The sequence below is a fragment of the Aquarana catesbeiana genome, linkage group LG12 (genome assembly GCF_042186555.1).
Source record: "Aquarana catesbeiana isolate 2022-GZ linkage group LG12, ASM4218655v1, whole genome shotgun sequence".
Lineage (NCBI taxonomy): Eukaryota > Metazoa > Chordata > Amphibia > Anura > Ranidae > Aquarana > Aquarana catesbeiana.
The window spans coordinates 206,832,103-206,856,478 of NC_133335.1; the positions used below are offsets into that span (position 1 = coordinate 206,832,103).

At 42.6% G+C, this 24,376-nt stretch overlaps 1 protein-coding gene across 1 annotated transcript in view; it reads left to right on the forward strand.

Moving 5' to 3' along the window:
• The window catches only part of LOC141113456 (protein-glutamine gamma-glutamyltransferase 5-like), a 108,836-nt gene extending 89,472 nt beyond the window's left edge, over nt 1-19,364 (forward strand). Inside the window, exons 12-13 of the mRNA XM_073606556.1 lie at nt 14,900-15,036; nt 18,988-19,364. Of these exons, the coding sequence (XP_073462657.1) occupies nt 14,900-15,036; nt 18,988-19,138 (288 nt within the window). The 3' untranslated portion in view covers nt 19,139-19,364. The remainder of the gene's footprint in view (nt 1-14,899; nt 15,037-18,987) is intronic.
• The last annotated feature ends 5,012 nt before the right edge of the window (nt 19,365-24,376 follow it).

The window sequence follows — 24,376 nt, forward strand, 5'->3', positions numbered from 1 at the left end:
CAATCAGCCTGAACTAACCAAAGCCCAGCTAAAAAACGAAATTGACATAGTAGCCCCTGTTTAGGACAAGGGTGCTATGTTTTTTAGAAAAATTAAGATTTACAGTCACTTTAAATATGACACATGCAATAAACCTCTGCAATGCATACATATTTCCCCATGTTTTATACTTTTAACTGCTTCCTGCCTGCTGTATAGTAAAATGACGGACTGGCGGGAGCACTCTCGTTCTGGGAGGACATCATACAGCATCCTCCCATTCTCGGCACACATTGCGGCGATCAGTGGTGAGTCGTGTCCATAGGTGTGCGCAGCCTATTGCATTAGGGTGTGCACCCCAAAGCTCAAACACACATGCATGTGTGTGTCTACATACTGTACAGTATATATGGTCCAGGCACACTGATCTCCCTGCAGCCACAGTAAAAGAAAAGTGCGTAAGCACTTCTCTTATGGCAGAGCCAGTAAGAGGGGAAACTGTTCCCATCCCCACTGCCTAAAAAAAAGAGCAATAATTCTAATGCGCACTGATTAGGGTGTGCCCAGGCACACCTGGCACACCCTGTGCGCACGCCTATGGTCGTGTCCCTGGGACACAGGGCATCAACAATCACGGCAAAGAGCCTATGACATGTCCAATCACAGCTGATCACAGTGTAAGCAGGAAATGCCGGTTATCAGCATTACTCTCCTCATGCTGACAGCACGTGAGGAGAGGAGAGCATGTAAGTGGAATTCCTTAGCAGGGACATCTGCACTGCCTGGTGATCAGTGCAGCCCCAACAGTGCCCACCAGTGCCCACCAGTGATGCCTGTTAATTCTCATCAGTGCCAACTATTTTTATTTATTTCAGGTACTTATATAGTGCCGTCGATTTACACCTTACATACATTGTACATTCACATCAGTCCCTACCCTCAAGGAGCTTACAAAGGTCCCTAACTCACATTCATACATACTAGGGACAATTTAGACAGGGTCCAATTAACGTACCAGCATGTCTTTGGAGTGTGGGAGGAAACCGGAGTACCCGGAGGAAACCCACGCAGGTACAGGGAGAACATGCAAACTCCATGCAGTTAGTGTCGTGGCTGGGATTCGAACCAACGACCCTTCTTACTGCTAGGCAAAAGTGCTATCCACTACATCACTGTGCAACTATCAGTGCTGCATATCAGTCCCACATATCAGTTGCCCTTCAGCGCACATCAACAAAGGAGAAAAATTGCTTATTTACTAAATTTTGTAACAGAAACAACAAAAAACATTTTTTTTGTTTGTTTAGCAAAAAAATTAAAAACCAGTGGTGATTAAATACCACCGAATGAAAGCTCTATCTGTCTAAAAAAAATGATAAATATTCTGTTTGGGTACAGCGTTGCATGACCGCGCAATTGTCATTCAAAGTGCAACAGCGCCGAAAGCTAAAAATTGGCCTGGGCAGGAAGGGGGTGAAAATGCCCAGTATGCAAGTGGTTAGATACCCTCCAAACTACCTGTTGAGCTGCCAAAAATGGACTCAGCTTTTAATTTCCTATTGCGGGCTGACAGCACACAGCATTTTTGTGGACTTAGTGATGACAACCTGCTCCGGTTTGTTTATCCAAACTCCTCAAACCCACCCCCAATCATACTGTTAACATCATTCTGTAGTCATGATAACAACTAGGGGGCACAGAGACTGCTTGAGATAACACAGGGAGTGTACACAGGACACAGGGCAGCTCTGAATTTCTGACAATTTAATGGTCAGCAGGTTTTATTTTCTTATTGCTTATTGTCCAGATATAATAAAATGCTTTTAATAGTATATTTAAAAGACCAAAAGGGAACACATTATAGAAGTTCATTTTTAGGGTGTACATTAGGGTGCACCAATACCACTTTTTTAAGACCGAGTACAAGTACTGATACTTTTTTTCAAGTATTTGCCGATGCCGATACTTTTTTTAATGTCGTGTGACAGTGGCACTAATATGCAGCACTGATGGGCACTGAACTACTATCAGTATTTTTTTTTTAAATTTTTTACAATTTTAATTTTTACAATTTATATTTTGTCATTATTTTTTTACAATGCTTTAATTTTTTTTGTGGGGGGGTGGACGGTGTTAGTGTTTTTTTGTTTTGTTTTTTAATTTTACATTATTATTTTTACAATTTTCACTTTTAAATATTTATTTATTACAATTCTTTTTTTTATCAGCCCTGTTGGGGGTGGGGCTTTGGTGCGATATCAGGAGTTTAGACCCCTGACATCTCCCCTTTGAGACACAGAAAGGGACTAAGGGCTAGGGTTGAGCTCGATGTTCGAATCGAATGTAAGTTCGAGTCGAACATTCGCTGAACAGCGAATATTATGGGGCAGTCGCAGGAAATTCGAGAGCTGCAAAATGCCTCATAATGCACTGCGAGATTGCAGTGCATTGCTGTATGATGATTGGCCAAAGCATGCACCTGACCTGCATGCTTTGGCCAATACAGCACGCTCTGCTGAAAGAGCTATAATTGGTCAAAGGCAGGGTGCCTTTTGCCAATCATGGCTCAGGGGGACTAAGTCCACGCCCCACACTGTATAAGGGTGCTTACATAGTGTGTGGACAGAGGTAGTTTGAGCTAGATTAGGCAGGCAGGTTAGTTAGTGGCAGCGTATTTGAATATATATATATATATATATATATATATATATATATATATATATATATATATATATATATATATATAAAGTCTAGTATATACAGTATCTCACAAAAGTGAGTACACCCCTCACATTTTTGTAAATATTTTATTATATCTTTTCATGTGACAACACTGAAGAAATGACACTTTGCTACAATGTAAAGTAGTGAGTGTACAGCTCTTATAACAGTGTAAATTTGCTGTCCCCTCAAAATAACTCAACACACAGCCATTAATGTCTAAACTGCTGGCAACAAAAATGAGTGACAATATTCAAATTCGGGCCAATTAGCCATTTCCCTCCCCGGTGTCATGTGACTCGTTAGCGTTACAATGTCTTAAGTGTGAATGGGGAGCAGGTGTATTAAATTTAGTGTTATCACTCTCACTCTCTCATACTGGTCACTGGAAGTTCTACATGGCACCCTGATGGCAAAGAACTCTCTGAGGATCTGAAAAAAAGAATTGTTGCTCTACATAAAGATGGCCTAGGCTATAAGAAGATTGCCAAGACCCTGAAACTGAGCTGCAGCATGGGCTAAGACCATACAGTGGTTTAACAGGACAGGTTTTACTGGGAACAGGCCTCGCCATGGTCTTCCAAAAAAGTTGAGTGCACGTGCTCAACGTCATATTGAGAGATTGTCTTTGGGAAATAGACGTATGAGTGCTGCCAGTATTGCTGCAGAGGTTGAAGGGGTGGGGGGTCAGCCTGTCAGTTCTCAGACCATACGCCGCACACTGCATCAAATTGGTCTGCATGGCTGTCATCCCAAAGGGAAGCCTCTTCTAAAGATGATGCACAAGAAAGCCCGCAGTTTGCTGAAGACAAGCAGACTAAGGACATGGATTACTGGAACCATGTCCTGTGGTCTGATGAGACCAAGATAAACGTATTTGGTTCAGATGGTGTCAAACGTGTGTAGCGACAACCAGGTGAGGAGTACAAAGACAAGTGTGTCTTGCCTACAGTCAAGCATGATGGTGGTGTCATGGACTGAGGCTGCATGAGTGCTGCCGGCACTGGGGAGCTACAGTTCATTGCAGGAACCATGAATACCAAATTCCATACCAGACCCTATCCGAGCATGCAACCTGGCAGGCCGCAGGAAAAGACCCTCAACATGGGAAGGGTGCTTTGGGGTCCCGGGCAAGGTTTGTGGGGGTTTGCGGGTGGGGGGCTTATCGGAATCTGGAACCCCCCTTTAACAAGGGGTTCCCCAGATCCTGTCCCCCCTTGAAAAAGAAGGCTTTCAGATATTCAGATAAGCCCCCTGACCGCAGACCCCCACAACCACTGGGCATGGGTTGTGGGGAAGAGGCTCTTGTCCCCATCAACATGAGGGCAAGATGCTTTGGGGGGGACCACAAGGCACCCTCCCCATGTTGAGGGCATGTGGCCTGGTACGGTTCAGGAGAGGGGGGCCGCTCTCTCGCCCTCCCCCTTTTCCTGCAGCCTGCCAGGTTGCATGCTCAGTTAAGGGTCTGGTATGGATTTTGGGGGGGCCCCCACACCATTTTTTTAAAATTTGGCACTGGGTTCCCCTTAAAATCCATACCAGACCTGAAGGGCCTGGGGGGGGGAACCCACGCCATTTTTTTCAATGATTTTTATGTATATTGCCGGGATCCGACATCACAGTCGCGAGCAATTTTAAATTACATTTTTTCCTTTAGAAATGTAATTTTGCTGCGGTACTGTTATAAACATGGGAAAGAGGCACTACTTTACAGGCAGACTAAGGGGACCCCCCAGCCATGATATTTAAAGGAATATTTAATTTTTATTGTTTCACTTTAAGCATTATAATTACTGCTCCTGAAAAAACGTCCATTTAAAAACTTATGTTGCATTGATACATGTCCCTTGTACCCGGGTCCCCAACACTTTTATGGTAATAACTTGCATATAAGCCTTTAAAATGAACACTTTTAATTTTTCATGTTCGTGTCCCATAGACTTTAACGGTGTTCGTATGTTTGCATAAATTTTTTGTCTGTTCGCATGATCTGGTGCAAACCGAACCAGGAGGTTCAGCTCATCTCTACTAAGGACACAGATCCCCCAGTCTCTTTCTCAGCAGCCTCAGCTGCATTGAAAATGAATGGACAGGAGACAGAGGCTCCTCTCCATTTATAAACTGAGACATTGTAAACACAGTTTACTATGCTGAGTTATAAATGGACAGAGTCAGTGATTCATTCAGAAAAGGAAGGAGCTGCTAAATTACAGATTTACTCGCTCCTTCCTCCGCTCTCCATCCTGACAGATCCAGGACAGGGGGAGACCGGAGGAGGACACAGAGAACCCGGGGAGCAGAGAGGGAGGAGGACACTGCTGAGAGGGAGGAGGACCCGGGGAGCCGGGGACCCGGAGAGAGGGAGGAGAACACCGGAGGGAGGGAGCAGGACCCAGGGAGCTGGGGACCCGGAGAGAGGGAGGAGGACATTGGAGGAGGACACGGGACAGTCGGGGATGATCGGTGCGGCGGTGGGGCCGTTACAAGCACCGATCTCCCTGTATAACTTTTAGTAATGCAGCCGCGGGAGGGAGAGGAGGAGAAGTGGCTGTCAGAAAAGCTATACAGGGAGATCGGTGCTTGTAACTGCCCCCCACCACCGGACCGGTCACCTGTGAGGCTGCCTGCCCCCCCCCCGCTGAGTATCAATACTCGTGCAAATGCCTGGTATTGGCACCGATACCGATACTAGTATCGGTATCAATACATCCCTAGTGTACATACATTCTAAGAGGCATTGCTTAACTGAGTTTGCAAAAAAATACATAATTATACAGTAAATTTAGATTAAAGCTGTTGGAACTCACAGACCAGTAGCGTGTCAGAAACATATTATTTACCTTGCAGAAGAAGCTTCATTAGATATTATCTTGCTCATAAAAGAAGTAATCATATCATGCCACTCCTTTTTTATCTTTATGCATCTGATACAATTACACAAACACTAACAAAAGCGATTAGGTAACTTGTTATTCTTTCTAACATATCATTGCATTGTATGTAAACCCTGAAAATGAACTTTGCTTATTTTCTTCCCCTTGGTATACTATTGTCTTTTGTTATATAGTAGTGTTTCTCAAACTTTTTTTGTCTTGCGGTGCAACAAAAAAGATCTAAAAATGTTCACGGCACACCTGAAAAGATTTAACAATTTTTGTGGTCAGCAATAAATATAATATATACAAAAGCAGCCATCTTGTATATAGTTAGTAAGGTTGAATAGACACCAGTCCATCTTGAGTGAGTGTGGGTGCGTGTCTCATTAGGATGCTTATCTATCATTATTATTTATTTAAGGTACCTATATAGTGCCGTCAATTTACGCAGAGCTCCAAACATACATCACACGCTCACATTGGTCCCTTCCCTCAAGGAGCCCACAATCCAAGGTCCCCAACTCACACTCATGTACCAGGGCCAATTTTGGACAGAAGCTAATTAACCTACCAGCAAGTCTTTGGAGTGTGGGAGGAAACCCACGCAGGCACAGGGAGAACATGCAAACTCCAGTCAGGTAGTGACATGGCTGGGATTTGAACCAGCGACCCTTTTTACTGCTAGGTGAGAGTGCTACCCACTACACCACTGTGCCACTGTGTATGATCCCCAATATTATATATCACTGATGTATGATATTGGGGATCACACAAGACTGCTGCTTTTGTATATATTATAGTTTCCTGCTGATATAATATTAGGGAATACGGATCACACAAGACTGCTGCTTATATTTACTGCTGATATAATCACACACTAGTAAGTCTGTCCCTATTTCTTTTCTCGTCTTACCTTCTCAGCTCCACACCTTGTGGGACAGCCAGGGACTGAGGGCTCCTCTGCTCTGTTGTGGGTGGGAGAGAATGACGTCACGTTGAGGCACGCCGTGCTCAGCACCTTATTGGCTGGAAGCATCTGGCACGGCGCCTGTCCTGGCACACTGCAGGCAGCCAGGCCGCAGCCTAATCGTGTTCGCGATTCGGATTGGCGGGGTCTGTTGGCGGCGAGCATCAACCAATCCAATTCGCGCACAGACCAGGCAGCACAGATGACCGTGTCAGGCCTGCACACTTGCTCAGTGAGTGACAGACAGTCAGCACTATGCTGGCGGAGCCACGGAGCCTCGTGGTGTGGCGCCGGCGCACAACATGAAAGATCCCACGGCACACCTGCAATTCTCCCGTGGCACACAGTTTGAGAGACACTGTTATATCGGATTGATATGTGTAAAAACACTTGCTGATTTCACCAGAAATCCAGTGCCCTAATTTCTTATGATCTCCCCCCTATGTTATAAAGATGAGAAGAGTGGAGGATTTCTGCAGTTCTAACACACTTCCTGTCCTATGGTACATGGAGTGTTGTTACCTTTAGGACAGGAAATGTGTTACTGGTTGGCTCTCCAGGGGAAAATAAAGTAAACCTCTGTCAGGATTTAATTGTTGTCTGTGTCCCGATTAGGCAGTTTTCCTTTCACTGGAACTGCAGCCAGCATTTAAAATAAAAAAAGCAGCTTTGAATGCAGTACTCATCTCTTCTATGGTGCCTTGCCCCACAATATTCTTGTTCCATCACAAGATGTCCTCCGTCATCAGCATCATTTAACCCATCCAGTAGTGTATTTAGGTTTTGTGCTACTCTAGGCCTGACTAAACTCATGCACCCTCTAATTAAAATATGACCCACCCCTTCCTGTCAAAGCCACACCCCTTGCTGTTTAAGACCCACCCTGAAATTTTCGAGTGGGGACACTAGTTCTGAGGGCCAGGGGGGGGGGGGCAATAGATTCCCTTAATTTGCATAGATTTCCTTTCACTTCCTGTTTGGCTATGGGGCAGGAAGTGAAGGGGAATCTCTAAAATGGGACAGGGATGGTAAAAAAAATATACTGACATGGCCTATAACCCTCCCTTATTCTATCCAAAATGAAAAAAAAAGTGTTGCCTATAGTTCTACTTTAAGCACAAATTTCTGATAATTTGATGGAGAGGACTAAGAAGATATAACCAATGCAATGGTGCAGCAGAAAACATATAGCACAGCGAGGAAGATCCACAGTTGCGGAATGCCATAAAGCGGCCACACTGCTTCCGGTATGCGGGCGGCAGCTTTATGGGGCCGCTAGACTAATTTGCCTCCCATTCCAGTCTGCCCCATAAGACTGGCGCTACACTAATGCCCCGTACACACGATCGGACATTATGACAACAAAATCCATGGATTTTTTCCGACGGATGATTTTTAAAAAATTTTGGCTCGGGGTTCCCCTTAATATCCATAATAGACCTGAAGGGTCTGGTATGGATTTTGAGGGGGACTCCCACGCCATTTTTTAAAAAAAATTTGGTGCGGGGTTCCCCTTAATATCCATACCGGACCTGAAGGGCCTGGTATGGAATTTAGGGGGACCCCCACACATTTTTTTTAAAATTTTGGTTCAGGGTTCCCCTGTGGGAAAATTCCATGCTGTTTTTATCAATGAACTTTTATGTGTATTGCCGGCCCGACAATTCATTATAGCCGGCCCGGCACTAGCTCTAGCACTTTTAAATGACTTTTTTTTCCCGACAATTCATTATATCCGGCACTAGCTCTGACTTTTTTTTCCCTTTAGAAATGTCATTTTGCTGTCAGACTGTTCTAAACACGGGAAACATGCGCCCCTTTACGGGCATACTGTAGACACCCCCCAGGTACAAAATTTCAAGGAATATTACACTTTTATTGTTTCACTTTAAGCATTATTAAAATCACTGCTCCCGAAAAAACGCCCGTTTTTAAAACTTTTTTTGCATTGATACATGTTCCCTGGGGCAGGACCCAGGTCCCCAAACACTTTTTATGACAATACCATGCATATTAGTCTTTAAAAATAGCACTTTTGATTTCTCCCATAGACTTTTAAAGGGTGTTCTGCGGCTTTCGAATTTGCCGCGAACACCCCAATTTGTCAAACTCATGTTCGACCCGAACATAAAGCCCATCCCTACTACTGGGTGGGGATCAATAAGAGCTTGGGGTACTACTGAGCAGGCGCTCTTCAGAATGAGGGTACTAATAAGCTGGGGATTTGCTGAACAGGGGTGCTAATGGGCTGGGGATCTGCTGAGTGGGGGTACTGCTGAGCCGAGGATCTACTGGGCCCCTTTAAACAAATAGAAAATCAAAACACACGCGGCATTTGCCAAGCTTTATTAAAGCATCAAATACACATCAAAAAAGCATGTTGGTGCAGTGTGTGTTAAAGTCAAAGCAGGTATAAATGAGCCCTCTGGTCACCCAGGGACAGGAAGTATATTAGTCACAGGATCACCAGCTGAAAAAAATCAGAAAAAAAAACTGAGACAGAAATTAATGCAGATAATTCATATATCTGTATATCTATATAATGATGTACAGGTGAATGTGAGGGACGACATCACTAATGGAGTAAGGGAGGAGATGGAATCCTTATGGGTAGAGCTGCAAAGGGAGGAAACCAAGGGGAAATTAATACTGGGAGTATGCTATAGACCCCCAAACCAGAGGGAGGAGGTGGAGGCGGACCTCCTATCATAGTTTGGATTGGCAGCAAGGATGGGAAGTGTCATTATAATGGGGGATTTTAATGATCCAGGCATAGACTGGGCGAAAGGGCCAAACCAATCTTTTAACCTTCTATGAGGAGGTGAGATGCCATCTAGATAAAGGAATGGCAGTAGACGTGGTGTATCTGGATTTTGCAAAGGCATTCGATACAGTCCCCCATAAATGTTTACTGTACAAATTAAGGTCTGTCAGCATGGACCATAGGGTGAGTACATGGATTGAACACTGGCTACAGGGGCAAGTTCAGAGGGTAGTGATAAATGGGGAGTACTAGGAATGGTCCGGTGTGGAAAGTGGGGTCCCCCAGGGTTCTGTTCTGGGACCAATCCTATTTAATTTCTTCATAAACGATCTGGAGGATGGGATAAACAGCTCAATCTCAATATTTGCAGACGATACTAAGCTAAGCAGGGCAATAACGTCTCCTTAGGATGTGGAAACCTTGCAAGAAGATCTGCACAGATTAATGGGGTGGGCAACTACATGGCAAATGAGGTTTAATGTAGAAATATTTTAAATAATGCATTTGGGTGGCAAAAATATGAATGCAATCTATACACTGGGGGGAGAACCTCTGGGGAATCTAGGATGGAAAAGGACCTGGGGTCCTAGTAGATGATAGGCTCAGCAATGGCATGCAATGCCAAGCTGCTGCTAACAAAGCAAACAGAATATTGGCATGCATTAAAAAGGGGATTAACTCCAGAGAAAAAAACGATAATTCTCCCGCTCTACAAGACTCTGGTAGGCCGCATCTGGAGTATGCTGTCCAGTTCTGGGTACCAGTCCTCAGGAAGGATGTACTGGAACTGGAGAGAGTCCAGAGAAGGGCAACAAAACTAATAAAGGGTCTAGAGGATATTAGTTATGAGGAAAGTTTACAAGCACTGAACTTATTCTCTCTGGAGAAGAAACGCTTGAGAGGGGATTTCAATATACAAATACCGTACTGGTGACCCCACAATAAGGATAAAACTTTTCCGCAAAAGGGAATTAAAAAAGAAATGCGGGCATTCACAAAAATGAGAAGAAACGCAATTTAACCTTAAACTGCTTAGAGGGTTCTTTACTGTGAGAGCGGCAAGGATGTGGAATTCCCTTCCACAGGCGGTAGTTTCAGCATGGAGCATAGATCATTTAAAAAAAACTATTAGATCTGCACCTAAGTGACCACAACATACAGGTATATACAATGTAATATTCACCAAAAAACGCACACATAGGTTGGACTTGATGGAATTGTGTCTTTTTTCAACCTCACCAACTATGTAACTATATATATAAGGACAGGTAAGCTGCAATATATTACATTATTGTTTTTGGATTACAATGTACTTTAAATTATTCCTCACTGGAGTAAATTCAGAAAATATATGCTGATTTATCTATTTTTTAGTGGGCTAGTGTTGTGCTATTTTATTTACTTTTTTTAAATAAAATATACTGTGTATAGTTGTACGCATAATTTTCGCTAATTTTGTATTTTCAAAGGACGTAGGCATGTAACCTTTGTTTTAAGAGATTTTACTATATTTTCTTAGAAATCACAAACTGATGTACAATGGTGGATATGCTGCCAAATACAATAAAGCAGATTGCTAATTAATGCATAACTTACATCTTATTAAAGAATAACAGTGTGGTAATATTATAACACATTATTTTATTGATAGGCATTTACATAGTATTCATGCTTAGTGTGTCTCACTGCTGCTTTTATTACTGGAGTTTGGCTCACAAACAGAAAAGTTGGCAATGTCTAATCTACAGTAAATAATGAGAAAGGTTTTTATTATCAGCTAACTTACAATTACTACCTAATGTGTACAGACAACAGAAGGATGCATTCTAATATCACTGTGGTGTCATTGAAGGACTGAATTATATGGACTATTGTTTTTACCAATACTAATATACATATTGTTATTGGCACAGCTCTCCTCCATTTTATTTGTCCAATTTTGTGTGTATCCTACATTTGAGCTGTTGCCTTTGCTGGTTCTATTATTTACCAATTTAAGTCTAGGGCAGTTTTTTCTTTTTCTATGTACTATTCTAATATCCACATCTTAACATTACACTAAACTACGGTTTTAAAAGTGTCGGGGAGACAAAATTAATAGTCCAGAAATTAAGTTAAAAAAACCGAAAAACCATAAAATGACAAACGTCCGCGTGAATGTGCTGTTCAATTAACAATTGTAATCTTCTAAACCATGCCTATCCTTAAGAGATCTTCACACCATGTGTTACTACCACCATTGACCGCTCACCTCTTATATTGACCTATGGCAATAGGTCTAAAGCGCTTGTCCCTTTATAGGCAATATCTGGATAGGATCTGATCGGCCTCGTATCTCCTCCTGGTCTATTTTCTCCCAATGACGCTCAGCAGATATCACAATTGAAAGCTCAGAAGTAAAATATATGGACCATCATAGTGTTTACCATAAAAACAACTGCATTTAAAAACGTCATATAATAAACTCAAGCAGTGGAGTTCACTAGATGCTGGTGCACAACAGACAAGTAACATATGTGGAAAACTGCCTAGTGGTACTACTGCTGAAGGATGTAGCTTGTGGATGGATAGTCGGGACCCATCCCCTTAAGGCTGTAGTTTACCTCTCCGTTTGATGTCAAGTGCTTTCCTTGTTCTATTGCTGTGACACATAGTGGAGCAACCTACCTTGCCCGCTCTGTCCCCTGCGCGTTACGTCACGAGCGTGGGTTCTTAAGAGTGAAGCCACGCTAGTGGCGTAACGCATAAAGGGCAGAGCTGCTGAGGTAGGTTATTCCACTACGTGTCACAGCAATAGAACGAGGAACTAACTTGACATCACACAGAGAGGTAGACTACAGCCTTAAGGGGATGTGTCAAGACTATCCATCCACAAGCTGCAGCCTTCAGCAGTAGTGTACCGCTGGGCAGTTTTCTACACATGTTACTTACTTGTCTGTTGTGCACTAGCATCTAGTGCACTCCAAAATGTGAGTTTATTATGCACTTGCCCATTGGGCGCTTTAACCCCTTTCCTGACCAGGCCAATTTTCAGCTTTCAATGCTGTCGCATTTTGAATAACAATTGCACGGTCATACAACACTGTACCCAAACAAACTTTTTATCATTTTTTTCACACAAATAGAGCTTTCTTTTGGTGGTATTTAATCACCACTGGGTTTTTTATTTTTTGCTAAATAAACTAATAAAGACTGAAAATTTTGAAAAAAAACCCCAAAAAAAATGATTTCATAGTTTGTTATAACATTTTGTAAACAGGTATTTTTTCTCCTTCACTGATGTGCGCTGATGAGGCAGCAATGATGGGCACTGATAGGCAGCATTGATGAGGTGGCATTGATGGGCACTGATAGGCTGCACTGATGGGTACTGATGGGGCGGCATTAATGGGCACTGATAGGCTGCACTGATGGGAACTGATGAGGCTGCACTGATAGGCAGCACTATGGGCACCGATAGGTGGCACTGATAGGCTCTGATAGGTGGCACTTATGGGCACTAATATGTGGCACTGATGGGCACTGATAGGCAACACTGATGGGCACTGGTGGGTGGCACTGATGGGCACTGGTAGGGGGCACTGATAGGTGACATTGATGAGGAGACACTTGTGGGCAGTGATTGGCAGCAGTGGTGGGCACTGATTGGCAGCAGTGGTGGGCACTAATTGGCAGCACTTTTGCAGAAGCCAATTCTCTGCTCTTTTCTCCTCTCCTCCACGCGCTGAAAGCGGGAGAAGGAGCGGTGAAGAGAGCTGGTAACTGGCTTCTGTTGACATCGTGATCAGCTGTGATTGGACACAGCTGATCACGTGGTAAAGAGCCGCTGATTGGCTATTTACCTCAATCTGTGTTCGGCAGTGCCCGGAGGACACTGGGAACACAGAGCATGCCCCCCGCCGAGAATGGAGCGCGATCCCAGAACTGGACGGCCGTGCTGTAGCTGTCATTTGGTATATAAATCCTGTATGATAATATCCAGATATTGCCCGTAAAGGGACAAGCACTTTAGACCTACTTACCATAGGTCAATATAAGAGGTGAGCGGCCAATGGTGGTGGTTACACATGGTGTGAAGAACTCTTAAGGATAGGCATTGTTTAAAAGATTACAATTGTTAATTGAACAGCACATTCATGTGGACTTTTGTCATTCTATTGTTTTCCCGTTTTTTTCACTTCATTTCTGGACTGTTAATCTTATTCCACCGACATAGGGGGATTGTATGTTTGATTTTTTACACACTTGATGGATTTGCATTTTACATATATATAAGTGTCTGTGTATTTATATACAGGTGTATGGATCAGCGGATCACTTTTAATTTTATAACAATGAAGAATCATAGACACCCTGTCTTCGTCACTTGTGAGATGGACTATGGGATCTGTAGTATGCATGATAACAACTAACGTACACTGTTTGTTTCAAACAAATGGATTGTGTTATTATGCTATATCCCATAGCTCCCAACTGTCCCTGATTTCGAGGGACTGTCCCTGATTTGGAGCAATGTCCCTGTGTCCCTCATTCCACCTCATTTGTCCCTCACTTTGGTCTGATCTATATAGATGTATATAAAATGCACTTTTTATCTATCAAAAAGTGTTTCCCAGTGCTAAACATTTCATCTGATTTCTAAATTGCTGCATTTGTAAATTTAGAAAGCCAATATAAAGAAATAGTAGTGGTAAAAAAAAGCACTTGTGGGTTTAACCAATCTTGTTTTTTTGTACAATTCTCCTTTAAAGGGGGCGTGGCAAGGGGTGTGTCCTAAACCTGCATACTTTTGCTGATAGGTGTCCCTCATCCCCATCTCAAAAAGTTGGGAGGTATGTATATCCTGTGCTTTTCAATTGTACAGTAAAGCATTAATATCAAATAGAAAATACTGCATTTGGCCACTAGATGGTGCTTAATATTATAAGAAACTCCAGTGATACATACCTCCATCTAGTGGCCAAGTGCAGTATTTTCTGTTGAAAAGCAATGATTCAGAATTGAAAAGCACAGGATAAGGATTAACAAAATATTTTTTTTGTCCCATTCGCACAAAACAAATATGCATGCACTATCACTGGGTGATTGGCCATGCAAATTTTCTATTATTCAACCCCTTGCACTCACACTATTACCTCCAACAAAGAACACAGTATTCCCCCTCACAACACCTACATCTGCTTTTTTTCTCCAAAAGGACAGAGCATCTTTGATCAGCCATCTACTTCGTAGACTGAGATGGTGATTGAAAATGACACAATTATGTAAATCCTGGTGGCTGGACATGTTTCGGCTGTGTTCATAGTCAACAGAGATCAGCCCGTGCTGAAGTGTCTTACTTTAGAGCAAAGTTACAATGCACAGTCTGAGTGATCCCTGGAGAAGGGAAGACTGGGGATATGCTTCCTGCAGTAGTCGGAATACATTAGCCTAGACAAGTTTGCTTGACTGGAGCTCAAGCACTGCTTTTCAATAATAAAAGGTAGATCTTTTAGGAAGCATTATACTGTTGCAGTATATTGTGACAAAACACAATGTATTCATGCAGGCTTGAAAGTCAACTTTAACATTTTGTTTTTTTTAAATCTTTAGATTTATGGTAATCCAAAACTCAACCAGCCTCTGAGTGTAATCCTGTCCTTCTCCAACCCTTTTAATGAAGTTCTAAGTAACTGCACTATGACTGCAGAAGGGGCAGGGCTATTTCCAGATGGCCCAATCACAACACAGTAAGTATGATCCTGAAAATATCATTATTATCAAGCAGAGCAAAAGAGAGAGTAATTCATGCAGAATTAAAGCTGGAATAAACCCCAAACCATAATATGTAATGTAATATATTGCAGCTTACCAGTCATGAAATGTGGTGGCTGCATTTTTTTCCTTTTTTTTAGGCATTTTTACCTCTGTTTTCACCTGGTGATCTGGCCAGTAACGCACCTCCTGTATTAGAGTGCCCCCCACTCTGGATGAAGGAGCACAGGGGCACCTTTGGACAGCAGCATTGTTAATCTGGGTGTTAGATGTACTAGCAGATTTAGATACACTAACAAATTAAAGCCAAACTTCAACTAAAACTGCAGTTGCACAAACAGTTACAGCAACAGTTTTTTTCTTTTGGGATGAGGGTTTCACATAAATAAATAAAAGCTGATCATTGTAAGCACCCCTGTCAGTGGTAAATGGTTTGTCTTAACACTCTAAGCTGCTACATCTGCAGGAAAGCTTGCTCTGTTGAAATACAACAGACTTACTGGGCAGATCAACAGGTGAAAAATAAAAGAAAGAAAGCCTAAAAAAAAGAAGACTAATGCAGCCACCACATCTAAAAAATAGTAAGTTGCAATACTATTAAATACAATTAAAGTTTGCATTTGGGTTTAACTACTTCAATCCCGGCACTTTTACCCAGCGCTGTCACACTTTGAATAACAATTGCACGGTCATGCAACACTGTACCCATATGGAAAGTAGCAATATGGGTAGGTGACAGTGACAAGAAAGAGAAAAAGGCACCAACATCCCTGTACGTAATTGTAGGAAAGGGGGATTTATTTGGCGGGACTTTTAGGGTGCCAGCAAGAGAAAAATATACATAAATTCAATCCATGATCGGTACAAAAAATAAGATTTTTATTGTTACATACAAGACATAATAAAAGATTGATAAAAATGATGTGCACATGTACATGAATACATCTAAAATTCAAAACAAATGATGGAATATTTGTCCCGACATGTTTCGCCAACTAAGGGCTCATCAGGGGATATTTGAAAAGCAATTAGATGTAGCACTGCATACAACCAAAAACAAAATTAAAATTAAAACCATTGCATGGACTGGAAATACAATACAGAAAATTCATATTAAAAAAGTAGTAATACAGAAGAATAGGCTGTCAGCTACCATACCCATCAATAATCGCTCACCCAAATGAGGATCTTTCATCTGCGCCTCAAGGTCAGGTCACGAAAAACCGTCAAAGGGTAGTGCACATGGAGGGACGCCAAGGGAGCTCCAAAGAAGCTTTAGGGCTGGAATCTAACCAACGGGGTTGTGTAAAATTTAGTAAAAATGGTAAAAATAATATAAGTGAAATAAAGGGGTGACCGAGACAGGAAGGATGTGAAAGGGAAGTGGAGGAAAGGGAAAGGGGGGAAGAGGGGGGATAGAGGGGGGGGGTTGGGGGTGGTAGGGGGTTGTTGGGAGGTGAAGGTAGGGTGGGATGGGATAGGGAGAAAAACAGGGGGGAAGGAAAAAGAGGGGGGAAAAAAAGGAAAGAAGAAGGGGGAGGGAGGGGGGGAAGGGGGGGTTTGATTGGAACAGGGGAAGGGAAGAAATGAGGGGGAAGGGGGGGGGAAAGAATAGAAAAGGGAAAAGGAAAGAGAGGAGGGGAAAAAAGGTGGGAGTGGGGGGGGATGGAGAAGTGGGTGTGTGTGTATGTGGAAAAGTGAGGAAGTGCGGGGAGTGATAAGTAGGATGATAAACATCTCAGAGCCATGGAAAAAGTGATAACTATAATGTAATCATGTAACCATATGAAATTGGTGTCTTTTTTTCACACAAATAGAACTTCTTTTTTAATCAACACTGTTTTTTGGGGGGGTTTTTTTAGGTTTTTTTGCTAAAAAACTAATAATATATATTTTTTCTTACATATTTGTGTGCATACTGTGACCAGAGCAATACAGTGTTACAATAGTAACACTGTACTACTCTAATCAAGTGATCAGGATTTTTCTTCTTTTTTTTTTTTTTACATATTATGATTGTTTATACCAGTGAATTTCACTGGTGTAAGCAACCACTTTTACTGAAAGAAACTGATTCATTTAGCTAGTTTTTTTGTGATTAGCTGTGATTGGTCACAGCTAATCACATGGTACAGATGGGCTGTGATTGGCCCTGTCTGTACCATGTGATCAGTGTGACCAATCACAGCTAGCAACACAATTGTACAGAATGGATGGCATGAAAGGAAGCCATCCATTGTTTACAACTGCCATGTGACCTGCTGTAATGGGCTACAGCAGTCACATGGTACCGGCAGCGGGCGAGTACACTGATCAGTCATCGGCTGTGACAGATTGCGCCGCAGCGCGGACGCATGCAAACTATGATCCGGGAGGACGTCATATGATGTCTAACCGGATCGGCGAATGTCCCGCCCAGCTGTCATTTGTCATAGTCACTATAATATTAATACCACTTTTAAGGCAAAACGTGTTCTTTTCGTTTTGAATAGAGTAAGAGAGGGTTATAACACCTCTCAGTTTTTTTTGTTGTCCTAGTGGGGAGATTTCCTTTCACCTTCTGTCCCATCGCCAAAACAGGAATTGAGAGGAAATCCCTGGTCGTCCCCATCACATTTCCCCTCTATTCTTGATCTGGTGACAGCACAAAGTTTGGAATTTTTCATTTAATTTCACTATTAATGATAACAGTAAACAGGACAAATAAAGAGGTGGGATATTACTAATAGGACCACAGACAGCAACAAAAACCTGACAGGTGTTCTAATCCCTCTCCATCCTGGGTGGGGGGGGTTCCTTCCATCAGCCACCAATGTGAGGGGCGCTTTTACCACTGACCCCCAATGAATTGGTTTTACCAGGGGTTTCCCAAGGCCCCAAAAAATATCAAAGGTTCTCTGGTGTAAACAAATGAAAGAATTTTCTAAAGTGTGTCAGTTATTAGACCTGAATTCATGCTCTAAACTGCCTGACACTATTTTAGAAACTTGGGGGAGATTGGTGCTTTGGCCATGAAGCACTTCTGCCAGCCCTCAGTGCTATTGTAAAATCAGGAAATATCTTAATATCTACTGCCTTTTCTATCATTTGATATAAATTTAAAAAATGCAAAAGTCAGCAGTAAGAATGGCACTTCCTCTTAAGCCGCGTACACACGAGCGGAATGTCCGTCAGAAAAAGTCAGACGGAAGCTTTTCATTGTCTATTCCGATCGTGTGTAGGTCTCATCGAACTTCTTTTTTTTGAAAATTCTGACGGACCTAGAAATGGAACATGTTCTAAATATTTCCGACGGAACCAATTCCTATCGGGAAAACCACTTGTCTGTATGCTGTTCCGACGGACCAAAAACGACGCATGCTCTGAAGTAAGTACGAGACGGGAACTATCGACTACTGGCTATTGAACTTCCTTTTTCTAGTCCCGTCGTACGTGTTGTACGTCACCGCGTTCTTGACGGTCGGACTTTGGTCGGACTTTGGGTTGACCGTGTGTAGGCAAGACCACTTGAATGGAATTCCGTTGGAGTTCCATCGGAGAAACCTTCGGAGTTTATTCCGACGGCAAAACCGGTCGTGTGTACGTGGCATAACTCACCACTTCACCAGAACAGAGAACTCATGTGCAGGGGGTCTCCTAATAGTCTGGATATCAGCAACTGGCTTGTGATTCAGTCTATCTGCATCTACCCAAGCATGAAATATCAGATTTGAATGCAATGACCCTATCATATAAACAGCACATATTATTGTGTGTCACCCCTTCCACAATAACAGAACAAGAATTACAGAATAACCTGCATTCTACAAAATATATCATTTGTTAACACAACACTTGGAAGTATGTATATGCATCTGTTGCTTTCCAACATTGGAAAACGTATTATTTTTTTAAAAATTATTATTATTTCTGTCCTTTTTCTTCAGCATGGACCAGATTTTTCCGAGGCGGAATGGCTTTGTAAGGATCTACTGCGTTCCATTTAAAAGAGGAAATCTACAGCTTGAAGCCAGCTTCTCTTGCAATAAGATCAAATTTGTGAAAGGAAGTGTAATGATTAATGTTCCCTGGATATAACTGGTTTATTTGAAATGACCTGATATGAAATGACACTTCATTATCTATCTGGGAAGACTGGAAAAATTAATTTCACTATTTATTTTACCAAGATGCCAAACTTTACTATATTTTTCTCTTATGTATTTGCAGTCAATTTTTGTATACTGTATGTAATTATAACTTAATGTAAACTTTCCTTCCTATATCATGTGATTGTTAATAAAAAACCTTAAAGCTTTACTAAGAGATCATGTGCTATAGAGGGACTTTTGTCTATTGGGATTGGAATTTTCCCATATTTATTGGAGGCTTTATTGGTGAGATAGCCATAGTTGAGCTTTGGATGTGTTGTGGGGCTCTACATTCCCTGCTGAATATTTATACATACATTTAGTTAACCACTTGCCGACCAGCCGCCGTCATATTATTATTATACTGCGGCAGGTCGGCATGATCCCGCGAACCGTCGTAGCTGTACATCAGTCCCTTTAAGCGGAATAGCAGGCGCGCACGCGCCCGCTGCACAGCGGGGGTGCCGATGCTTGTGACTGGCAGTCTCGATGACCGCCGTCCACGAGAGATTGCGGGCACGAGAGGCAGAACAGAGACGTGTGTGCAAACACACACATCCCAGTTCTGTGAGGAGAGGAGAGAGAGATCGTGAGTTCCTACGAGCTGGGAACCACGATCTCTCATCTCCTATCCACTTAAGGACCAGCCTCGTTTTGGAATTTAGGTGTTTACATGTTTAAAACAGTTTCTTTTTGCTAGAAAATTACTTAGAACCCCCAAGCATTGTATATTGTTTTTTTTTCTTCTAACACCCTAGAGAATAAAATGGCGGTCATTGCAATACTTTTTTTCACACCGTATTTGCGCAGCTGTCTTACAAGCGCACTTTTTTGAATAAAAAAAATAAGACAACACTAAAGTTAGCCCAATTCTTTTTTATATTGTGAACGATAATGTTACGCCAAGCAAATTGATACCCAGCATGTCACGCTTCAAAATTGCGCCTGCTCGTGGAATGGCGTCAAACTTTTACCCTCAAAAATCTCCATAGGCAATGTTTAAAAAATTCTACAGGTTGCATAATCTGCGTTACAGAGGAGGTCTAGGGCTAGAATTATTGCTCTCTATTACTCTAATGATCGGGGCGATACCTCACATGTGTGGTTTGACCTCCGTTTTCATATGCAGGCGCTACTCACGTATGCGTTCGTTGGGACGGGGCGTTTTAAAAAAAAATTTTTCTTATTTATTTTATTTGATTTTATTGATTTTTACACTGTTTTTTTAAAAAAAAAAATTTGGGTCACTTTTATTCCTATTACAAGGAATGTAAACATCCCTTGTAATAGAAAAAAGCATGACAGGACCTCTTAAATATGAGATCTGGGGTCAAAAAGTCCTCACATCTCATATTTGGACTTAAATGCAATAAAAAAAAAAAAAAATGTCATTTGAAAAAATGACATTGAAAAAATGTGGCTTTAAGACATATGGGCAGAAGTGACGTTTAGACGTCGCTTCCGCCCTGCAGTGTCATGGAGACGGGTGGGGGCCATCTTCCCCTCACTCGTCTCCATGCACAGCTAGGGAATGGACACGATCGCTTCCGCCGCTACCTACGGCTCCGGTAAGCGGCGGAGGGCACCGGATCGTGGCGGGAGGGGGGGGGCCCCTCCCGCCACCGATAAAAGTGATCTTGCGGCGAATCCGCAGCAGAGACCACTTTTATCCTGTAGCCGACCGCCGGCCAAAAACGGAGATACTGGAGTTATTGCAGCTAGCTGTTGCCATAACAACAATATCCGTCCTCAAAAAAGGGATGTACATCGGTGTGCAGTAAGTGGCTATAGTCAGTCCCATCCCCTACAGTTAGAACACCAACTAGGGAACACAGTTAACCCCTTGATCGCCCCCTAGTGTTAACCCCTTCCCTGCCAGTGACATTTATACAGTAATCCGTGCATTTTTATAGGACTGATCGCTGTATAATTGTCAATCGACCCAAAAATGTGTCCTAAGTGTCCTCCATAATGTTGCAGTCTTGATAAAAATCGCAGATCGCCGCCATTACTAGTAATAAAAATAATAATAATGATAAAAATGCCATAAATCTATCCCCTATTTTGTAGACGTTATAACTTTTGCACAAACCAATCAATATACGCTTTTTGCAATTTTTATTACCAAAAATATGTAGAAGAATACATATCGGCCTAAACTGACGAAAAAATTTGCTTTTTTAGAAAAAAATTGGGGTTATTTATTACAGCAAAAAGTACAAAATATTATGTTTTGATTTTTTCAAAATTGTCGCTCTTTTTTTGTTTATAGCGCAAAAAATAAAAACCGCAGAGGTGATCAAATACCACCAAAAGAAAGCTCTATTTGTGGGGAAAAAAAATTGTGTGGGTACAGCATCACACGACCGCGCAATTGTCAGTTAAAGCAACGCAGTGCCGTATCGCAAAAAATGGCTGGGTCATTGAGCAGCTAATTCTTCCGGGGCTGAAGTGGTTAATATTATTAGGAACCGAACATGCGATAACATGCTATAGTTTTCTATAACATGCACAGAGGGCAGGAACACCCCAAACTCCCAGGTAGACATGAGCAGAGTTGGGAATTGGTAGGCAAAAGTCATTGTTTCAGTATTAAAGACACTGTAACTAAAATGACACTTTTGGATGGGCCAATCCTTGAATTTTTTTTTTTTTTTTTAAAGCTGCAAATGAAAAATGTGTTGTGCATAGCAGCCACAATTTTAATAACCTGTGTCAGTCGGATCCGCACGTGAAAAGATTGGTGCAAGACAGAGAGAATTGGCTTGTCAGGCTCCAGTAGACTTCTACAAAATGGTGGCCGCACACAGACACTGACTCCCTGTTCCATAAATGTGAATGAGATGGATAAAAGATGGCTACTGTTCTCCACCTGTAGAGAACTAAAGCCTGCTAGAAATTGAAAGCATGCGTCAAATAGGATGCTTAGTCAATTGTTGTAATGGAATCATATACAGAAGCTAATTCAGTAAAGTACAAATAAGGGTTAGGGGAAAAATACAGCATCCTATAGAAACAACGGACTTTCGACGGAGTTAGACGGACTTTCTAACGACTGGACTTGCCTACACACGATCACACCAAAGTGTGACGAATTTGTACGTGATGACGTACGACCGGACTAAAATAAGGAAGTTGATAGCCAGTAGCCAATAGCTGCCCTAGCGTCGGTTTTTGTCCGTCGAACTAGCATACAGACGAGCGGATTTTTTGACCGGACTCGAGTACATTGGAAAGATTTGAAGCATGTTCCAAATCTAAAGTCCGTCAGATTTTCGACCGAAAAAGTCCGCTGCAGGTCTGATGAAGCCCACACACGGTCGAATTATCCGTCGGACCAGTCCGGTCGAAAAGTCCGCTCATGTGTACGCGGCTTTACCCGTCCTGGTGGTGAGTTAACTTGATACTCACCCACCCAGCAGATCTAGCACTGTCCAGTTAAGAGACTCTTCTCTTCTGGCAGTGCTCGGTTCCGTGCCGCCGGCACACCAGCACGAATCTCGATGACTCACGGACAGACCCACCCCCTCCTCCTTTCTTCAATGAAAGCCTATGCCTCCAGGGATATGTGACGTACGTATCCTGGGAGGCACAGCGGGAAGTACGTGTGTCATTCGCCTAAGTCGAATGACGTGCATAAGCATTTAAATTAAAAAAAAAGAGGCAATCAAAAGCAGAAAAAAAGCAAAGCCCTATTCTGGCTGAAGGAGGGGTGAAGAGGCGGGCTCATCCTCAGGCTGAAGGTCCGCTTTAAGATTATTACTGAAGGTTGCTGATTCCCAAGAGGCAAGTGAGCGGGGGGAGGAAGAGAGCCATTTACACAGGATCTCTTTCTTAGCATAATATAAGAGATACAAAATCAAAAGTTTTGTATTTCTAGGCCACTGCTCATCCTCATGTATACCCAATAGAGCTAATTCAGGATTCACTAGGTGGGACAGCTGAAGACGTGTATTGATGAGATCAAATACATCCGTCCAAAACCATGTCACCCTAGGACCTGTCCAAAAAACATATAAAAGAAGGAGCTGACAGATGAATGACATTGGGTAGAATCTGGAGATCTAGACGGGTATATTTGGTATAACCTTTGAGGCGTGTAATATACTCTATGCAGAAATTTAGTTTGGAGTAACTTATCTCTGGAGGAGTTAACCAATTTAGAGTTGTCTTCAAAACATTCCTCCCAAGTCTCCCTGTTCAGAGTAGGAATTTCCACCCTCCATTGTTCCCAGAGTTTACCTATCTTGGGGGAGTCCACACACAGCAGAACTGAGTATAGTGCAGAGAGGGGTTTGGTAAGCTTCTCTTGTGCAAGTAGGTCTTCAGTCGGGTCTGTTACAAAAGAAGGTGGGTCTAAGAACTGTGATCAAGCTGAATGACGTAATTGCCATTAGTAGAAGAGCATCCATCGAGGCATATTATGTTGACGGGAAAGATCTGCAAAGGACAGCAGGGTACCTCCTGGCATAACATCTCTAATGCCCCGTACATACGGTCGGACTTTGTTCGGACATTCCGACAACAAAATCCTAGGATTTTTTCCGACGGATGTTGGCTCAAACTTGTCTTGCATACACACGGTCACACAAAGTTGTCGGAAAATCCGATCGTTCTGAACGTGGTGACGTAAAACACGTATGTCGGGACTATAAATGGGGCAGTGGCCAATAGCTTTCATCTCTTTATTTATTCTGAGCATGCGTGGCACTTTGTCCGTCGGATTTGTGTACACACGATCGGAATTTCCGAGAACGGATTTTGTTGTCGGAAAATTTTATATCCTGCTCTCAAACGTGTCGGAAAATCCGATGGAAAATGTCCGATGGAGCCCACACACGGTCGGAATTTCCGACAACACGCTCCGATCGGACATTTTCCATCGGAAAATCCGACCGTGTGTACGGGGCATAAGTGTGTTGATACCATATATCGGACCCAAACTTGTGGGTCCGGAATAGATCTAAGGTGCCTTAGAGAGGGATTTCCCCAAAGAGGAGTATAGGGAGACCATTGATTAGGACGTATAAAGCGCTTCCTGGCTACCACCCAAGTTCTAAGTGTTGTTCTAGTAGGATGTGGGTGAAAGTCGTAGGCTCTAGACCCGTGATAAACTAGGTTTGCCAGGGCCATGAGGGAACCCAGTATTGCGGCCTCTAGACAGATTGCCGCATTCGCTCTCGAT